The 20,878-nt window shown below is 35.6% G+C and overlaps 2 protein-coding genes across 4 annotated transcripts in view; one reads left to right on the forward strand and one right to left on the reverse strand.

The window, feature by feature from the left end:
- Window positions 1-20,878, reverse strand: part of LOC123681726 (probable G-protein coupled receptor CG31760) — a 90,184-nt gene that overhangs the window by 17,425 nt on the left and 51,881 nt on the right. For all 3 annotated transcript variants that reach the window (XM_045619981.1, XM_045619980.1, XM_045619979.1), the window contains 2 exons: window positions 20,097-20,258; window positions 561-696 (listed from right to left, as the gene is read on the reverse strand). In XM_045619981.1, coding sequence (XP_045475937.1) covers window positions 561-696; window positions 20,097-20,258 — 298 coding nt within the window. The remainder of the gene's footprint in view (window positions 1-560; window positions 697-20,096; window positions 20,259-20,878) is intronic.
- LOC123681729 (fumarylacetoacetate hydrolase domain-containing protein 2-like) lies at window positions 3,089-14,570 on the forward strand. The gene is made up of 4 exons (XM_045619983.1): window positions 3,089-3,528; window positions 13,173-13,389; window positions 13,687-14,015; window positions 14,333-14,570. Exons 1-4 carry the CDS (start codon window positions 3,374-3,376, stop codon window positions 14,481-14,483), a joined length of 852 nt encoding a protein of 283 aa, XP_045475939.1. The 5' UTR covers window positions 3,089-3,373; the 3' UTR covers window positions 14,484-14,570.

Below are 20,878 nucleotides of genomic sequence, written 5' to 3' on the forward strand. Positions count from 1 at the left end.
CGCAGATTTCATCATATCAGACCAAAAAATTAAAACCTGACGAGAATTTGGCTCGTAAGCTGACATGTTTAATCTAGAATAACTTTATGATGCAGACACAAATTCGTTGGCGTTAAATTAACAAATACCTAAGCTTAATGTATGACATCTACGATCTATTTATTTTAACTATCTCTCACCATTACAGTCATCTATTGCAAAATGGCAGAAGCAAAGTTGTACACCTAATAGATAAAATAAAACACAAATATTTTAATGCATAGGACAATTGTTTCACCCACACTGTGGCTATTTCAAGTTAAAGTTGAAATTTTCGAAAAATGTCTAGTAGAATGAGTTATTTTAATCAGTTATTTCAATTAATATCTAAAGTTTCTAAAAGACCGACTTATTTTTTATCAATAGATATGTAAAATTTCAGTTATATTCAAAATTATGTTCTTTTCTTGTCAGTATAACAATTTTTTTCGTCCTTTTATTCTTGCCTGGAATTTCCTTCCTAACATTTGGCTGACATATACATATAGGACTTTCCAATAATTCAATAAATGTATACTTACTCTAGAGGTGGCATTGTGACATTTGTGGGTGCCATGGAACACAGAGATTTCATTCGGTCTATCAGAAAAAGTTTTCTCGCATTGGTTGACCTCCAAGTGTGAGATATCGATGTCCAAACTCAAGAAACCTTTCAATCTGAAAAAGAAAATCAAACTAGTAGATATCGCTAGTCTTGTGTCGATAGAATTCAAGTACTTTCGAACAATTACATATGATTATTTGAGTTATCGTGAGAGATTATTTCTTTCTTAATTTCACTAGAATTTTCATAGCTACCATATCGCTCATGTTCCTGAGAAGGAATTCTTTTCTAGATAATATTATCGCAATTGATTTTCAGCTAGAACAGAAGCTACATCTGGTACATGCGGCTATCAAGAACCATTACATTTTCCCATATTACGTGAAGGAAAATAATCGTCGTGAAACTTGAGGAAAGATAAGCCCAAACAAAGAATATATTCAGATAATTACCGTATCTGATTTCTTAAAGTTCACTTTCTAAAAGTGAAGAAGAATACCTACTGTTAGTCGTTATCTTTATCAATCTGGTAATGGTCTTGATATCTTTGCAATTTTATTGTAACATCTGTAAATACATTCAGAATGCAATTCCATGTCAATACCAATGAAGATGACTTCATGGCCCTGATAACAATAACATTTTATATTTGTTATAGGTACTTTTTGAGAAAAAAATATAGCATGAAATTTTCCATGAAATTGAAATTTGTCGTAACTGGCAAGAAATATTTTACCATGATCGTCAAACGTCGAACTAAATTCAACAAAGGCAAAGAAGGAACAATATAAACGATAAAACTACAATTTTTTTCAATTGTACCACACAAATTCCAGAAATACTTCTTAGGATATCCAATAAATCAACATTTTGAGCAAATTGTCATCAACGTCGACGGAATTTTACTCATCATGTTATAACTATTGAAAGAAGAATTTTCTGTTGGGTTGAAAATTCATAGAATATGATAATCGCATATTTTCTGAATAATTGGGTTCATCTCAATGCACCAGTAATGCAAAGCACTAGTGTACTAGACTATGAATTATTAGGCCGATTATATTTTAATATTTACAATTTTTCGTTGCCTTGCGATCCATAAAAGTTGTAGGCAGTTTCCTATTTTCCTAAATTTATCAGCTACGTTGCAATTTTCGTTTGAAAATATTCTGAAACGAAAAATAAATAACACAGGGCACCGAACAGAATTTTTTTTTATTTATGAGAGTTCTAAATTTATTATTGTATATTCATTAATTTAATGTAGGTACAATGTTTTATTGTCAATCTATAACTGAGTAAATTTCAGGTAAATCTATAAATAGTGGAACCATTGCCTATCAGGTAGCTGAACTGACCCTTTTAATCCCCTAACTCGGGTAAGTGAGAGAAAAAATCATACTTTCTCCGTTACATATAAAGTTGGGCTCAATGAAGCAATTCGAAAAGGCTTTTGATAAGAATGGGTCATGTTTTACATATATAGGGGTGAAAATGCATCAGTTGAGCACAGAAAAACTCAAAGCAGGGCTATTTGACGGCCCACAAATAAGACAACTAATTAAGGATCCTGCCTTCATAAATTCAATGAATCAACTTGAATGAGAAGCTCGGACATCATTCGTTGCAGTTGTCGAAAATTTTCTAGGCAAACATAAAGCTCAAAACTATGTTGAAATGGTTAACAAGATGCTTAATAGTTTTAAATCCTAAGGGTGCAATATGAGTATTAAAATATACTATTCACAAAGCCACTTAGAACCTTTTTCCAGAAAATTCAGGAGACATGAGTGCGAAACAAGGTGAAAGATTTCACCAAGATATTACAATTATTGAGGACCGCTACCAAGGAAGATGAGACATCCACATGAAGGCAGATTACTGCTGGAGTTTAAAAAAAGGACTGTTCAAAAATACATTCAAGAATGTCGCGGAAAAGAAGCTTTCGAAGTGATGAGTGACTATTTGATTTCTTCAAAGTTTTTTTTTGGTTTGTAAGTACGTCATAATATCTTTTTTGTATAACTGAAATGAAAATTTCGTATCTACTTTTGTTTACGACACTTACGGATTTGAGTTGAAATAATGTAACATATATTTCTCTAAAACTGTATATCTTAAAAATTTGAGCTCTAGGTAAAAATGAATACGTTGTTCGAATTCAGGACATCAGATTGATATAGAATTAGCTCAAAAAACCTCGACACCAAAACAGCTGTTCCCCTGTGATAATTATCAAGAAATTAATTTTATTATTTGAGCGCTATTTACGGAATAATTAGCATGTTTTATTCGAAGAAAATCCTTCAGTTTCTCCACAAAAGTCACACTTTCACTTCTAGTAAAACAATATACCTACTATCATCCAATACCCTATCAGCTAATTCCTGATTATCAACAATTTCGACTTGTCACCGCATCTCTGATGGTAAACAAAACAATCGACTGCGTTCCATCCTGACCTAGGGGTCACATGTGTGTCGATTAATGAATACTTTCCAATCGCAGTCACTCGAAATAATCGACAGTGCTCTCCTTCCTAACGTAACAGTACAACAAGTTTGTGATACCTACAGGCGATATAACCACTAGATCGAGTCTGCACAACTGATGGTTCTCTGTTAGTACCAAGGTCAAGCATGCATCAATAACTTCTGTGTTATCTGTGGCAGAATAATAGTTCGAAACGAGAACAATTGGCAAATGTAACCGACACCTCTAACAACTCTTGTGCTGTGTCCTCTGTGAAGTTCTAAGTTCTAACGTCATTACCGTTTACAAGGGGACAAGATGAAGTTGGTCCAGTTCATGTTGAAAGACCACAAATACAGGATCGGGGTCCTGAAGGATAACCAGATCATCGATCTCAAATCCAAATTCAATTTTGTGCCGTCTCTCCTTGTTGAATTCTTTGCCTCATCTTCTGCCCTAGGTGTTGTCAGAGAGTGAGTATATAAGGGTGAATTTTGACGTGTCTGATTTGGGGGTATTGTTAGGGTTTTAGGAGTCGAGATTGGGGGTATTATATGTGAAAGATCGGTAAAAGGACTGGATTTGTTATTTTGTAGTTGTGTTTTTGTTGTGTTTGGAACTGGTATTTTGATTTGAAAGTAGCTTGTTGTTAATCTAGGTCATTAAATTGATTATAGTGATGTTTTCAGTGAAACTATTCATTAATTTGAATAAACAACTTTGTTTTTAGTGTGGTTATTCTGCATTGGAATTTATCGTTTATTTCTGAGAATATACATGGTGTTAGTGAATAAGTGCGACCAACTTCAGGGGATGACTGTGTTTGACAGTTTGTTTTATATTTTTGTTCGAAAATGCTTCGTGATACCTTCTGAGATGGTGTGTTGAATTACCTAATGCTACGCTACTGAGATATTTTAAATTGAACATCATTTTGAATTGCTCGTTCAATTTGTGACGAAAAAAAACTCGCATGCTTTTTTCTTATTGGTTCGTTTTTTATAAAAAAAATAAAACAACTCAACTTTAAAATGTTATCAAAAACTATTTAATAATAGATAATTTATTAGAGAAATGTAAAATACGCGTTAAGTTGTTTTTTCTTTTCAAACGATTACAATAACAACGTCATATTTTGACGGACAAGATCTACTTCTTCGCCATAGGGAAAAGTGTTGCCTAGCAATGATAACTATCAACTATTATAGCTACTTCATGTATGTCAAAATTAATTCAGCATGACAACCGTAACTAGGCAAATTTTCCATTGATCATTCAATTATCGCTAATATAAATCTTATTTAAAGTTGGATCTCCAGATTTTTATGAATGTCAAAACGTTTGAAAAAACATAACATATTTTATTCGTGACTTTTCATGGCTCGCCTTCAATTACACGCAGGCTAGCCATGAAAAGTGACACTCCTCCTCCTTATGAAATAATATACTATTCAGCTTGAAATATCCCAGTGGTGCAGCATTTTTCTTTCAAAAAAAGAGATCATTTCCCATATGCACTCAATGATGAACATAAAATTCCTAATTGCATGCCAATAAATGTGCAATGACTACCTCTTAAAATCAACCAAATTTCATTTGAATAATTCGATTGATTTCAGATAAATAAATAGTCAGTGTTTAAGAAGAATTTTAACACCCTGTATCTAGGAATACGAAGCATTTGCGAACAAATATTATACACCAAACTATCATTATTTTTTCATGCCGAATTACCCCAGAAGTTATTATTCACACCCTGTATATAATTTTTGTTCGTATTCTATTGATAAACATACAGGATGTTTTCAAATTGATGTGAACAATTTCAAGAGGGAATTTTTTATCGAAAGTTCATATTTCATACATTTTCCATTGGATATTTTCACAATGACAAAAGCTGGAAGAATGGAAGTTTTTTATCAAAAAAAGATGGACGCTACAAATATTCCGCGTCAGAGAATTTCCATTTATTTGAAATTTTGTTTACTCCCTCATAGAAACATTCGGTAGAACAGAAAAATAGTTGCAAAACACCGGAACTAAAGTAATACAAAATTCATCAGGACAATATAATTATTTTTTCAAGAATCCCGATAACTCAGATTTTATTTATCAGATTTCACCTGAATTTGTTAGTATTCAAGGTGTTACCAAATAAGTGCTAATAAATCTTCGTTTGAATTTAAAGGGGTCATTCATGTGAACAAATATGAGATTTTTTTAAATTACTGAAGAATTTGAGAAATGGCATTTTGTGCGCATATTTTGCCTATGAAAAGGCTTCATATGAATATGTTTTTAATTTTATTGCGATCTCTTGAGGGAAGCGAAACATTCAATCCTTTCTGCATTTTTACCAGAACTTTTTAATGAAACAAATTTTCTCAATTTGAAAGTAGGTGTTGAGAATAACGATTCATTTCAAAAGTTTTTCAATTCTTGCATGTGTTTCGTCTAAGAAGCAATAGTCGCTTATATAATACTAATAATATATGATACAAATAATATAAATATTAATTTCCTACTAAGAAGTTTTCATTATCGAAAGCTACAGGTTATTAAAAGTTATTAATCTGAAGTTTCTAATAATGAGTTTATCATCCTAACTGATTTGAAAAAAATGAACCTTCCAATCTGCCAATTCAAAAACGACGCAACAGGTTACAAGAGGAAACCGAAAGAGAGAACGTTAATAACATCAACAATCCCTTGTAAAAATAATGGACCCTAATCGAATACTTAACTTTCCGAAATTCGAACTTAAATAATGCCCCAAAAGCCAAGATTAAGGAATTCCAAATTAAACGAAGATAAACATCGTTAGGAGGACCAACAGCGGGGGTGTGTGGATAGGACGGCACCGCCCAAAAAGCAATTATCTACATCACAAATTAGTTCACGTGGATCCCAAGGATCGAGATTTCAAGACGTTGTTTTTCTTCGAAACGCTCGTATTTTCAATTCAAACGGACGAAGCGTGAGTTTTAAAACGCATTAGAGAAATCACTGAAGATAGATTGGAGGTTTGGGTGTTTAATTTCGAATAAAGAATGAATTTGTTTGAAATCCCAACATCTGATGAGGGTTGTTAGCTCTCAAATATCCTTAGCGAGTCCAAAGACTCTAAAGTATAAGGTATAGTAAAAATAAATCCATTCTTTTTGTATGAAAAACGACGCTTTGATTACCATAGTTAGAATGCTTCGATTTAGGTCAAATATGAGCCATTTTCTTCGATAACTTGTTGCCATGTTGAAGGTAATATAATTATGCCTCGCTCATAGCAGCCCTAGTTTCTACTGACAAAAAATTGAGACAGTCAATCTCCACAAGTCTCTGTTGAAGCGAATTTTTCGCCAGCGAAATTGTTCGCCATGGATAGGAATAGAAGGTAATCATATATATCATATATCATAATCATATGGAACTTTAAATTGCAAAAAAACAACGATGGATTATTCGATTGACATGAATTTTATTTATCGGCAAGATAATCTTGTGGCATTACATTTTAAATATGATTTCTGGCATATGACCGCCACGGCTGGCTCGGATGTAGTCCTATCTGGACGTCCAATTTTCGATGACTTTTTCCAACATTTGTGGCAGTATATCGGCAATATCACGGCGAATGTTGTCTTCCAAATGGTCAAGGGTTTGTGGCTTATCCGCACAGACCAATGACTTTACATAGCCCCACAGAAAGTAGTCTAGCGGTGTTAAATCACAAGATCTTGGAGGCCAATTCACAGGTCCAAAACGTGAAATTAGGCGGTCACCAAACGTGTCTTTCAATAAATCGATTGTGGCACGAGCTGTGTGACATGTTGCGCCGTCTTGTTGGAACCACAGCTCCTGGACATCATGGTTGTTCAATTTAGGAATAAAAGAGTTAGTAATCATGGCTCTATACCGATCACCATTGAATGTAACGTTCTGGCCATCATCGTTTTTGAAGAAGTACGGACCAATGATTCCACCAGCCCATAAAGCGCACCAAACAGTCAGTTATTCTGGATGTAACGGTGTTTCGACATACACTTGAGTATAAGCTTCATTCCAAATGCGACAGTTTTGTTTGTTGACGTAGCCATTCAACCAGAAGTGCGCTAAACGAAATAAAATGGACTTAGTGCGCGATACTTATTCCGCGCAGAACCATTATTTTCGAAATTGAATTGCATTATTTGCAAGCGTTGTTCAGGCGTGAGTCTATTCAGGATGAATTGCCAAACCAAACTGAGAATAAATCACTTGACAGCTGTTAAATCGGTCTCCATCTTGAACAGTAATGCCAATTTGAAGTTATATACCTCGAAAAAAAACACCCGTTATAAAGCCTTTTTCTGAAAGAAGAATCAAGTTGAGCTCCTTATTTTGGGATCCCCGTTCTCGAATAGCGATAATAATCTAATTTCTTCAATTGGGACATAAGTTTCGATCGGAAATTGGGTCGTGAATATTATGCTTCATTTCATCCATAAGAAGATGGATCCAACTACTTTTAAATATTATGAAAGACGTAAAAAAGCTGTTTGATAATTTTATAGCCCATCATTTTCATGGCCATTATTAGACTTCTTCATTCATTCGTCGATAAAATACCTATTGAATTTATTATGGGTATAAATTTAATTTTAGTGCTCTTCTGAAGTTAATATAGATGGATTGTTATGTACCTATACCTATGCCCAATTTCCATATCGAAGTGGAGAAAATTCCAATTTTGGACTAGGGTTAGTTATTTCTATATAAATCATATTCATAGTCATAATTTAAACTATTAATTTTTCATAAGTGGTGAAAAATATTCAATATAAATATTAACTAATATGTTCAACAACGACATTAGTAACTCTCTTCGAAAAATTTGAGAATTGAAGCTTGGAACTGACGAGAAAAAAAAGATATGGCACTGACGATGCCATCTGTACATCTGTACCTAAAACCTTGATGTGTTAAGAGGAATTACCTCATCGTGGCTTTCTGCGTATCAGTCAAACATAAGGTACCCATTCATTTCCCCTCTGGCTCTCCTGCGATGACCAAACTTTGTATGGTGTACAAAGTTGTACATTTACTCCAAAATTTCAAATGTAATGATAGAATTTTCTTAACAGAAACAGAAGTTCCATCAAATTTTCATGAAAAAAACCTGCAGGTCGCAAAGCGATAGTTTCAGGCGTTCTGGAGTTATGGCCGAAAGAATATATTCTTCAACTGATGCACTGCGAAAAACCAAATTGTGTCTTTAGGTGCTAACAGAAACAGAAATCCCATCAAATTTGTATGAAAAAACCCAAAAGGTCGCAAAGCGATAGCTTCAGGCGTTCTGGAGTTATGGCCGAAAGAAGACACAATTTAGTTTTTCAGTGCATCAGATGAAGAATATCTTTTTTCGGCCATTACTCCAGAACGCCTGAAGCTATCACTTTCCGACTTTTTGGTTTATCTTACAAATTTGATGGGAATTCTGTTTCTGTCAGAACATTTGAAATTTCGGAGTAAAATGAACAAAACAATGAACTTCTGACTTAGTGCCCCCTATCGAAAGCAGCAAAAACAAATTTACCATGAGTATATTTTGTCCTCAATCAACAAAATATTATCTTTCAGACGAGATCTAATTTGCTCAAAAATGTTGAGTCAAACTGAAGTTACAGGCATTTGAATCAGTCAGATTTCTCCCTTTCACCTACCCTTATTTGATGTCGTAAAATCGAAAGTGACAATTCAAAAAGATAGAGAATTTTCCAAGGATTACAGTGATGATATTTTTCCGTCCACTTCATATGAAACATTTTCGAGTAAAATTCATTTTTCTACTCGACGATAGCTATTACGCCCCCTAGCAGTAGAGGTATGAACTTCAAAACAATTTCCAGTGTGTTTTCTTGTATACTTGAGTGTTAAAAATGTTTACCGCAAGTCTCTACGAAGTGTGGATCCTGAGATATAGCCGTTTACCTCTCTTATTTGCCCACCCTGTACATTGAACATTTTATCAAATCTTTCGCGAAAAACGAAAAGTTACAAACATCTTTTTAACATTCACAAATTAAAAATATGGTGATTCTACAATGTAGATCATAGTTTAATTAAATTATGTGAAAACTCTATAAATATCGGTGGTTGTACCTACTCAGAAGGCACGTTGTGGTATTCCCTCTTGAGAACATTTCAATTCTGAAAATTACAGACATTCGGGTCGATTGAAAGCTAATTGTTGTCCTGGAACAAACTCACGATTGATTTTCTGCAATCGCTGTGAGAGAGCACTATATTTTTAAGTTCTGCCTTGATAAAATTCAAAGTTTTTAAACTAGTTTTTCAAAGAAAAATTCTTCAGATTCATTCCCTTGGAAGGTATTTTCCCTACTACAAAAAACCCAACTCAGAGTTCCTTTTTCCATGCTATAAATGAGATCTCAATTTAGGGTTCCGATTGTGTTAGTCAACAATGTAATTACGAATTCTATCTGACGATCCCGGAATCATGTTGTTCTCTTTCAGAATCAATTTCCGACGATTTCGCAAATAGAAGGATATTGTCTGCTTTTCCATCCATTCGACAAACCGGCGATGGCCTGAATGCGAAATGCTCGACAGAGGAATCAATTAAACGTGAAAATTCTGGTTGGTCTACTGGAAAATTAACATGGCTATTATTATTAGTTAATTTGGTTATGGGGCGCCTACGTACAGGGTGTTCCAAATTTATTGTCTAGTGAGAGGATATCACGAAAGCTTTGGGCTAGAAAAAAATGAATGGTACATTTTCGGGATCGATTTTTGAGAGAATTAATTTGATGAAAATCCCAACCTATTGAGTTCAACTGTTTTCAAGCTATAAAGGAAAATTGGAAAATTGCGCGAAGTGAAAAGTTCTCATAACTTTTTTATTCCTGGTTATCAACATGAAACAAAAACATTCTACAGGCACTTTTTCAAGTAAAATCCATTAGTGTAATTTTTTTTTATTGCAATTACATAGGCGTTCATTATTTCCTTCCTTTTTAGTTTTTTGCGAAATTCGAGGCTTTATTGTAAAAAACTGGTTATATGTTTATGATTCAAAGTATTGTCAATCGCTCGCCACTACTTTCTCCCATCTTTAGGGCAGAAAAAAAAACTGGTCATCTGTTGAAGCGATTCACGAATCGATCCAATTCTTTACTTCTTCATAAGACTGGAAGTGCTGGTCAGCGAGGCCGTGTGTCATTGATCGAAGCAAGTGATAGTTCGAGGAAGCAACGTCTGGAGAATACGGCGGGTGGAGTAAAACTTCCCATTTCAACGTTTCCAAGTAGGTCTTGACCACTTTCGCAACATAGGGTCGAGCATTGTCATGCTGTGACATAACTTTATCATGTCTCTTGTTGTATTGCGGCCGTTTGTCTTTCAATGCTCAGCTCAAACGCATTTATTGCGTCCAATAACGATCAGCTGTGATTGTTTCAGTCGATTTTAACAACTCATAATACACTACGTCGAGCTGGTCTCACCAAATACTGAGCTGACCTTGGAACCGTGAATATTCGGTTTGGCCGTCGACGAGCAAGCATGGATGGGATATCCCCATGATTTTATGTGCTTGGGATTATCGTAATGAACCAATGCAATTAAGAAATACCTTTCGTATTTGATTTGCAAGCAGCTGTTCACAAGCAAAGAAACGCCGTCCAACATCTCTCGGCTTCAACTCGTACGGCACCCAATTTCCCAGGACTTTCAGGCATTTTGTAATGGCTTGTTGCGTCACTCCCAACGATCTTGCCAATTCTTGTTGCGTTTGACACAAGTTTTGATCAAGTAATTCCTTCAATTCTGCATCTTCGAAAACCTTCTCTCTTCATCGCCATACTTATCTTCGACGCCAAAATCACCGTTTTTGAAGCATTAAAACCACTAATAGCGGCCTCACCATAGGTATTTGAGAGCATTCGATGAGCCTCAGCCGCAGATTTCTTCATATAAAAAAAAATTAAAACCACCCGCAAATGACAAGAATTTGGCTCGTAAGGTGACATGTTTAATCAAGAATAACTTCAAGATGCAGACACAAATCGACTAATATTTCGATGGCGTTATGTTTACAAACACTTAAGCTTGTTGTATGATATCTACTATCTATTTATTTCGACTACTACTTACCGCTACAACCATTTATTACAAAACGGCGGAAGCGAAGTTGTTCACCTAATAGAAGAAAATGAATGGTACATTCTCGGGCTCTATTTTTCAGAGAATTAATTATTATCAATCATAAATTCAAATGCTCTCAAGCTATTAGAGAAAATTGGAAAATGGCTTCACAAGGAAAGTTCTCATATAACTTTTTTATTCCTGGTGCTAACAACATAAAACAAAAACTGACTTCACGTCAGATGCTTTCTTCATTTTTTCTATATTTTGATTGAATTTTCTATGGTTCTGACTACGCAATGCTCATCCAAATTTGCACGAAGTTTGGAATTGTTATTCTTCAGATATACGCAAAATTTCAACTTAGTGGATCTGTTGACCTGTTTTTATTGAATTTTTTTCGATATTCTCCTCGAATTCTCTATAGTTCTGATGAAGTTATCTATATGAAATTTTGCGCGAAGCTCGAAACTTTACAAGCAAGTGCAAATTTCCATCTCGATCGAATTTGCAGTTTGGAAATTAACAGGAAATTAAAGTTTCGAACGACCATATTTACGGAACCTGTTGTCTTAACGAACTTAGGGGTATTCGAGATCCGAACTTACCCTGAAAACTTCAATTTGCTAGGTTTTTTTTTGTAGCGATCTATCATGTGATGAGATAAAACGAATCAAATCACATTTGAACATTACCGAAATTCTAAGAAACATCTAGAGCTAAATTTGTTACTCCATTGTTGTCGATTACGAGAAAAATATAATTTATGACTCCTTTCTTTTCTCTACAGCTACACAGTTAGTGGAATTGTGAATATTGCACTAAATAAAAAATTCGGAATTGAATGAAACAAAAATGATTTCCACCTTCAGGTAAAGTTTACATTTCGACAGATTTACCTGAAGAAGCCAAAGTGTAGGCGAAACAATTGTTGTAAATATGAAAATTTGTGGAAATTGATCTTGTTTCATTTAATATGATAATGAATTTCCCCATCAAATAAAAATTCAAAAATTGATTCTAGTTATCTAGATTTTCTATGGAAGATAGATGTAGGAAAAATAAAAAAATCTTTCATGGATTTCTATACGGAAAACTCATTTTCATTAGTACGAAACCCAAAACGTGTATTTCAGCTCTGCCAACGCCTATTCAGTCATATTGGCCCCCGAACTTGTTTACCCCTGAAAAATCTATATGGTTCATCATGTTAGTTGGAGATAATCATTTCAGTTCTGGGAAACCTAACCGGTTCCTCTCTAATTCTGTTTTCTCCATGAATTCTAGTTAGGAAATAAAACCACGACTCGAAACATCGCTCTGTTCGTATTTAAAACTAGACAAAGTTTGTCTGGTTCTGCATTTTTCATTTTCTCTTTAGATTCTATAGAGCAACTTCAATACGTAGGTTTCAATAACTGATGAAATATTCATTTAGAGGAGGATATTTCATGAATATTCATTCTGGGAAGTTTTTGGAAGAACTCCAAAATGAGAAATTAATATTAGGTGTAGTAAAAAGATATCGAATATTTTTCCAATACATGGCTTTAGTTATCTGTATCTCGGTTTGCATAAGTACGATCGGGTTCCAATAAATAGCGTTAGAAAGATAATATTTCGTACTACAAAAACTTTTCTGACAGTTGTGTGATTAGTTGACTCAGTTTAGTTTGAGCGCGCGTCAAAGATAGACACTAGCAAAGAAAAAATACGCTATATTTTATAATTCGTATCATTTTAACTATCATTATTGAAGCCTTGTTTCCCATGCAAAAATAAGGGTTTTCTTTTTACTACACCTTATAGATCACGAATTGAAACATTGATGAACGAAATTCAGCTTGGTCTGATTCTCTCCGGTAACAATACCTACTATTTCCAATATTAAACCTTTGGAATAACCCAAAAAAACAATAAACTTTTACATTATAGTAGAGATATATATCTAAAGCTTCCTATTTATTTACAGAATTGTGGAACATCCGAAGGTGGTGTACTCTTTGGATGAAGTTGTACTTCTCCCACCTATTATGAGACCTGACAAGGTGATTTGCATTGGTCTCAATTACAGAAATTTCTGCGATGAGCTTCACATAACATGTCCGAATGAGCCTGTAGCATTTTCGAAATTCCCATCTTGTATTACTGGTCCCTACAGTGACATCAGGCTTCCAAAAATAAGTAACGTAAGTAATCTTGAATCAAATGCATTATCATCTTATTATTCTTCCTTTTACTAGTAGATTTGTAATTTTTTCCGTCCATATATTGGCCTTATTGCCAAGCTGAATCATATTCTGAATTTCTTAATTCCATATTGACTCTTTTAATTTTACACAGATAACCCTTCGAAAAATAATGAAATTTTTAGTTGTAGATAAAATCTTGTATGTGACTACTATCATATCTAGTTACATTCAACTGGTGATAATAGTAATATAACCTTCTCTCCTCCTGACCTAAAATATCCATAATTTTTATAGCAAGTAGACTGGGAGGTAGAACTGGCAGTAGTTATAGGAAAAGAAGCAAAAGATGTTCCAGCGAACGAAGCTTTCAACTACATTCTAGGTTACACAATTGCCCAAGACATTAGTGCTAGAGATTGGCAAGTGAGAAATGGTGGACAGTATCTCCTATCAAAATCTATGGATACTTTCTGCCCTCTAGGGCCTTATATTGTAACTAGAGATGAGATCCCCGATCCTCACAACTTGACCCTAAGGTGTTGGGTGAACGGTGTCTTGAAACAAGAAGGAAACACCAGGGATTTGGTGCACAAAATTGATAAACTCATCGAGCATTTATCTAGGTGAGTTCCAGATACCAGAATTAGCCTGGTGGTAATCATTAAATGCATATCTTTCGTGAAATTTCTGTTCTTCTTCAGTAATATAAAATTGTATGAATATTACAAGTCTTTAAATCAATTGACCTCGTCTTCAACTGGTGTAACCTCTTTCAAACCTAAAGCGAGTGTTTTCTTATTCTTTCTGAGGCAGAAACCTCAATGCTGAAGACAATTTTTCATTCTAATCATGATTGTTTCTAAGAGTCTTTTGAACTCGTTGATGATATGTAGGAGATAAAGTAATCCAGAGTTATTTTCATTTATTAATAATTTTTCAGCGTCACTACTCTATATCCTGGAGATCTTATACTAACTGGTACACCATGTGGTGTTGGCTACTACAAAAACCCACCAGAGTTTCTCAAGCCAGGTGACATCGTTGAGAGTGAAATTGAAGGTATAGGAAAGATGTTAAACCACGTGGTTTGAAAAAGAAGTTATATTATAGGAATAAGTCGTTTGACATTCATCAGTTTTAAATTATTTTATCTTTTCGAATAAATGTTCGATTTTTAATGAGTTTTTATTGAAGTGACCCTTTTCCGACTAAAGTTCATTTGAACACAATACCTTAACTGAAGGTTACATTCCTAATCTTACTATTCAACAAAAAATTAAAGAATAATAATGGGAAGTAATCATTGCTGAATTTCATAGAACAAGATATCCTGAAACGCAGATCCTGCTCTGAGAAATGAATGAAACATGTTCCAACTTTTGAGTTATACTAAGTCGAGTTGAATTTGCTTTCAATTTCGAATCCTTCAAAAGATAACAACCCTAACAACCCTTCTTTGCTGGAATACTTCCAGCCAATCATGCTGGTGAATATTCCCAGTTTCTTCACATACCATATAATAGAACTCCATTATACTCTCCAACATTCCAAAGTTCACTGATCCCCAAATCCTCATCATTCTTCATAATCCTCTACAAACCTAGCGAAGCAGCTGCTACTTTCACACCATATCAGTGGAGTTGGCTGTTATATGTTCATGAATTTTCGGCTCTGTTCCATTGTAGAGGATGGAATTATCCCATCTTATCAAGACCGAGAAATTGCCTTTCTTGGAAGCTGAAATCTGAAAGAGAATACCTAATATTCCTTCTATGGCTTCGTTTTATTGAATAGTTATTTATTGTTATACTATTTATAATATTTCTATGAAAATATATGATGAAATAGAAGATATTAGAACAAAGTAGTTTAATCAAAACGCCTTTCAGTTCCCAAAAGAACTATTTTGTCGATAGTTGTCAGACACCTAACGACCCCAGTCAAGTCTAGATACATAATGAGAATTGGAGAGCGTAGCTCGGTATTTATACACTCCCCAGCGGTCACGCCACACCCACTTCATTCGTAGTAATATATATATACAGGGTGGCCATTTGAAAACGAAACAGACGAGATTACAGACGAAATAAAGTTTTTCGATAGAAATGCTCGGACAGGTCGATTTCTGTTTCGAGGGGGACAACTTAAGATGTAGGTTACGGACGCATAGCGCTTCAACCCTTGCTACTACATGGTGCGGCACGGAGGATGGATGGTTTTAAAAAAATAATAAAAGCGTTAATTTTTACTCAAAAACACATTTATTGACGGAATCAGATTCTCAAGGAAATAGCATTTGAGACAGTCAAGTGTGGAAAATCACATCAGGCATGTGGTGGCCGAAATCGGTGATGAAGAAGTAATGGCCAATGATGCGAGTTTGCGATACAGCGCACCAAACCGTAACTTTTGGGCTGTGCAGCGGTCTTTCGTGTAAGTGTTGCGGATTTTCATTAGCCCAATAACGGCAATTCTGCCAGTTAACCATGCCGTTGAGGTGAAAGTGGGCTTCGTCACTCATGAACAAAATGAGGTTCTCATTTTGATCGATCAGTGCTTCCATCTCACGTGCGAAGTTCATTCGTTGTGCATAATCTCCGGGGTGTAACTGTTGCACAATGGCCAATTTGTAGGGGTGAAAGCGAAGATCCATATGCAAAATTCGCCTCACCGAACGATCACTGAGGCGAAGTGCAGCAGCATGTTTCCGAGCAGATCTCGACGGACTGCGAAGAATGGCTTGTCGAACGCGTTCAACATTTTCAGGCGTTCGAACTGTTCGCACAGGTCCTCTTGGTCTTCTGTTGATCAGTTCACCACGTCTGCGAAGTGATTCAACCCAACGAAGGATGGTGTTTCGAGAGGGAATAGCTCTATTCCGATGAATGTGGATATGGCGACGAAACTCACGCTGCACGACCGTGACTGACTCATTATTTCGGACGAAACTATCATAAGCGAAAACACGATCCTCCACCGTCCAAGGCTCCATGACGACAACTGGTAAATAAATGCTAGGAACACACGAGTCTAACGGCACCTTCCCCACTTCTCTCGTCCTCAGTGGGGGAAAGTTATGCCCATCTGAAAAACGTCCGCCCTCCGTGCCGCACCTTGTACAACCCTCACCCCCAAATTTTGAATAAGGAAGATGTGGTGAGTGATACCTCATTTGAAAGGTATTTTTATACTGATTTCAGCACAGTAATTGTTTTTTCATTTTATGCATTAGTTCTCGAAATATTCTTAACTAAGTATTTGAAAATGAAGTGGTGTTTTCATGGCACTTGTAGTGTTTTGTGAAAAATCGACATTTTGAGCTTCAAAACAACCATGACTGTGGCTTCCTTCCTAACTAACTAACGCATGAATATTTCGAGAACTAATGCATAAAATGAAAAAACAATTACTGTGCTGAAATCAGTATAAAAATACCTTTAAATTGAGGTATCACTCACCCCATCTTCCCTATTCAAAAATTGGGGGTGGGGGTTGTAGCAGCAAGGGTTGAAGCGCTATGCGTCCGTAACCTACATCTTAAGTTGTCCCCTTCGAAACAAAAATCGACCTGTCCGAGCATTTCTATCGAAAAACTTTATTTCGTCTGTAATCTCGTCTGTTTCGTTTTCAAATGGCCTCCCTGTATATATATATATATTCTTTTGAGAAAGAGCAATACTAAATATTAATTTCAAACAATCAAGCATGTGTCGATGAAACTCAGTATTAGCAGAGGAAATGTAATAGTAAAGACTTCAATTCACATTACATCTCATAGTATGCGTCCAAATGAAAAAAATTGAGAGACAGAATTAATCTTTATTAAATAACCTTTGCGATGATGTAAATTTAATTGACAAGGATTCAAATCCTCTCCTTATTCTGTCAAACTGCATCACATCCTGTATTTTCAGTTCTTCTCTTATGGTCTCGCTCCTAATCTGATCTCTTAGTGTAACCCCCTTAATGGATCTCAGGATTCTCATTTCAGTTGTTCAGTTTTGCGAGCATATTTATAACAATTTGAAGCTTGATATAAAAAGGGTTCCCCAAAATGTTTATTTGAGTTTTGGGAGGAGGAACCGTCGTTTGAGGCCTTATCGAGAAAATATGGTGAATATCCTAATTGTTGATAAGCTTTCAGCCTGAAATTCATAATCGTGTTGAGAATCCAAGAGTTATACATTGTCAGCGCTTTGTTACACTGAATAGGTACAACTGCTCGATAGGGGGCGCTACTCGCTCTATCCACACCATAGATCTAAACTATAATCTGTTGACAGAGGCAACATTGAACATTTGCGCAAAACGTGCACAGTTTGTCGAAAAGATAAGACCAAAATTCAATTTCCACGTGTTTGTGCCACAATCAAGAGAACTATAAATTTGATTGGAGTGGAACTGAAATCTGTCGGAAGCTGAAAACATGCTGCTGCATCGTGAAATTGAATTGATTGAAGTGTTGTTTGAAGTTGGCGAGGATGCTTCACATCTATCCAATTTGACACCCACTACTATCCCTAGAATCCTAATATTTCAGGAGTTGAGCGTCGGGCTTGTGTAGGCAGCCTTTACGTCGTATTTTAATTAACCAGCTACACTGGCATGGTTATGATTCGAAATTCACGTCGCCAGAGTTGATCCAGTGTTGATTGCAGGAGTGATTTATTAAAGTTTGGAACTGATGAATTTTATCATGTGTGGTTTCGTTAGTGAGGAATGTTCTGTTTGCGTTGGTTGGATATCAAATGTCTGGGTTTCGAAAGCGCTTCGGATTTGCATAAAAATATTATTACAATTTTTGCGCTCTTGTTGCAGCTGGATAGCATTTTGTCCAAATAGATATAACGTTCGAATTTTGATGAAGAAGTACAAATTAATCCTACTCATATGTTCAACTGCAATAAACAGAAACCTTAGATTTTATATTTTTTCATTTTACCCTCAACTGTAGTATTCTTCAGTTGAATGAATTTGTTCTATATACAATCAAAGACTATCAGGCCAAAAAATTTGATTTTGATGTGTGTCAGTTCAGTCAATTGTATTCATAAATTCTATGGTTCTATGTCCCCATTCGCCATTTTAAGCCACCGTGCTTAATAAAGTCAGTGTATGAAATACTACAGTGACTTAATGAAACACAGTGGCGACAATTCGTTCAAATTGAGCCTAAAAATGGGAAACCATATTGCTTAACCATAGAACTTGAGAACACAATCGACTGAACCGAACTGACACTTTGTCAAAATTATAATTATTGGGCTTGATAGTATTTGATTGTATAAAAAACAAATTTATTCAACTGCAAAATACTACTGTGACTTAATAAAATCCCAAAAATCAGGTAAAGGGAGAATGTAAACAAAAAGCCGCCATATTCAGGCTCAGCCAATCAAAAACTAGACCACGTGTGTCGCCACTGTGGTTTATAAAGACACTGTATGAAATACTAACGCATAGAGCCATCTATACATCGAGTTGTGAAAATCTTTCTTATTGGCAATATCAACTGCCATGTTGGAATATCTTTGTTGATTTTTCAACAAGTTGGCACTATGTGCCACACAACCAACAAAACTCTTGCAATTTTGAAAGAAAAGTTTACTGGCCGTGTTATTTCTCGAAAAGGTTGGCCATCTAAATCTTGTGATCCAAAACATTTAGAGTTTTTCATTTGGTGTCACATGAAAGATGAAGTATATGCCATTGCTCCACAATCGATTCAAGACCTAACTTAGTGAAGTTATCGAGAACATACAGGGAGGTTGACTACAGTACCTTGTTTTGAAGGTAATTCGATGGCTTTTTCAAAAAAGCCTTGACCTTTTTTGTAAGTACTTCCGAAAATTGTAGAAAAAAGAATAGAACTATTACAACAGCAAAAGTTGCAATCAAACATTGAAATAATGAACAATTTTTGAAATATTGTCCATCATTTTGTAGAAAAAACAACTTATTATCAAATTAAGTTTGTGTTTTATGCACAACCGACTTTAAATGTCCCCAGACGAAAAAAATCCGAAGGTATCAAGTCTGAGGAGTGTAGAAAATGTCCTTTTAAGAACTCTAGATTATCTCTTTTTGCATTCTCCCTAATTTTGTATGGTGACCGAGGTTTTTAGGGTGATATATTTTTAAATTAACACTCTATTCATTTATGTACCTATTGCATGATATAGCCTAGTGAATCTACCCTAAAACCCCCCCTTCTAAGTCATTCAAGTGACTATATTTCCTTCTTCAAATTATAAAACTCCCACATTCTGAGTTCAGGTTGTAACTTGACATCTGACTGAAAGCTTACCGATGATTCTGAAGTCTCTTAAACTGTATGTGACATTCTGCGTAGGTTTCTAAAGATAACGATTCTCTAGATTAAATTCCACTATGAAAAATTCATTCGAATGATCCCGAAAAATATTCGTTGACGAATTCTTTGTTCTCCGATCCCGAAATAATATAATCGTTCTGACGCTCCATATCTCCCGTCATACACAGATATCTCCTTATCCGGCAAATTTCCGTTTCCTCCCTACATCTGAGACGCATTCCTTACCCCTCCATCCCCTCCTCACAGAACACAGAACATTATTCACCGATATAATTGCCATACCGAGACATGAGCATCAGGTATTCTCTTGGAGATCCTATCGACTATTCAATGTGCACATTCATCCGTGTTAGCGGATCCCTGAACTTACCCCCTACGACCCGGAGGGATGGGGACGCTGTAAGACATCAACCAACGCTTAGACGAGCAAGAATAATAGGGGTAGGTCCACCAGCCCTTGTAGGAGACGTTCTGGGGTCCCAGCATGAACTTTGGCGACCGAAGACTCGGGGTTGTATCCGGATCTTCGTACCTGTAAGAAAGGAATTGATTAGGTGTGCATCTTAGATTGGATAATCGAATACTGCACTTGTCTAGACATACAGGGTGAGCTATGAGAAACAAACGTTTTTTTAAGGAGTAGTGTAGGAATGGCGAAGTGCGGAGGGAGGGGAAATTGGGATCCTTGAGTTCAGGATGGAGTACTTTTTCAGTATCGGAGCAACAGTGGATCGTGCAACATCATATGTTCACGTACCAAGTCCTCATTTTCAGTAACAGAATAGTGACTTTGTAGTCGATTTTTCAATTTTAGACGGAATGCAATTATAAAATTGGTTGTAAATCTGAGCCAGACCAATAACACCTCGAGAAAAATATTACCTGGGCCTACCAGTAGTATTAAGACACAAATAAACATACACAGAGTGAAGTAAACCTTGATTAGAAGCCTTAGACGTTAAGCACAATGACACACAGGAGAAATAACATTGCTTATCTTGCAAAACGATTTGAAGTTCTACCTTTGCAAGATGCTCATCGTCCAACAGCTACAACGTCCTGATTCAACTCGAAAGAAGATGAAAACGCTATCAACTTCACTGATGCGTTTTTTCCTGCCACATACTATAACAGATTTGAAATTAAAATTCC

This window comes from Harmonia axyridis, chromosome 6, assembly GCF_914767665.1.
Source record: "Harmonia axyridis chromosome 6, icHarAxyr1.1, whole genome shotgun sequence".
Taxonomy (NCBI): Eukaryota; Metazoa; Arthropoda; class Insecta; order Coleoptera; family Coccinellidae; genus Harmonia; species Harmonia axyridis.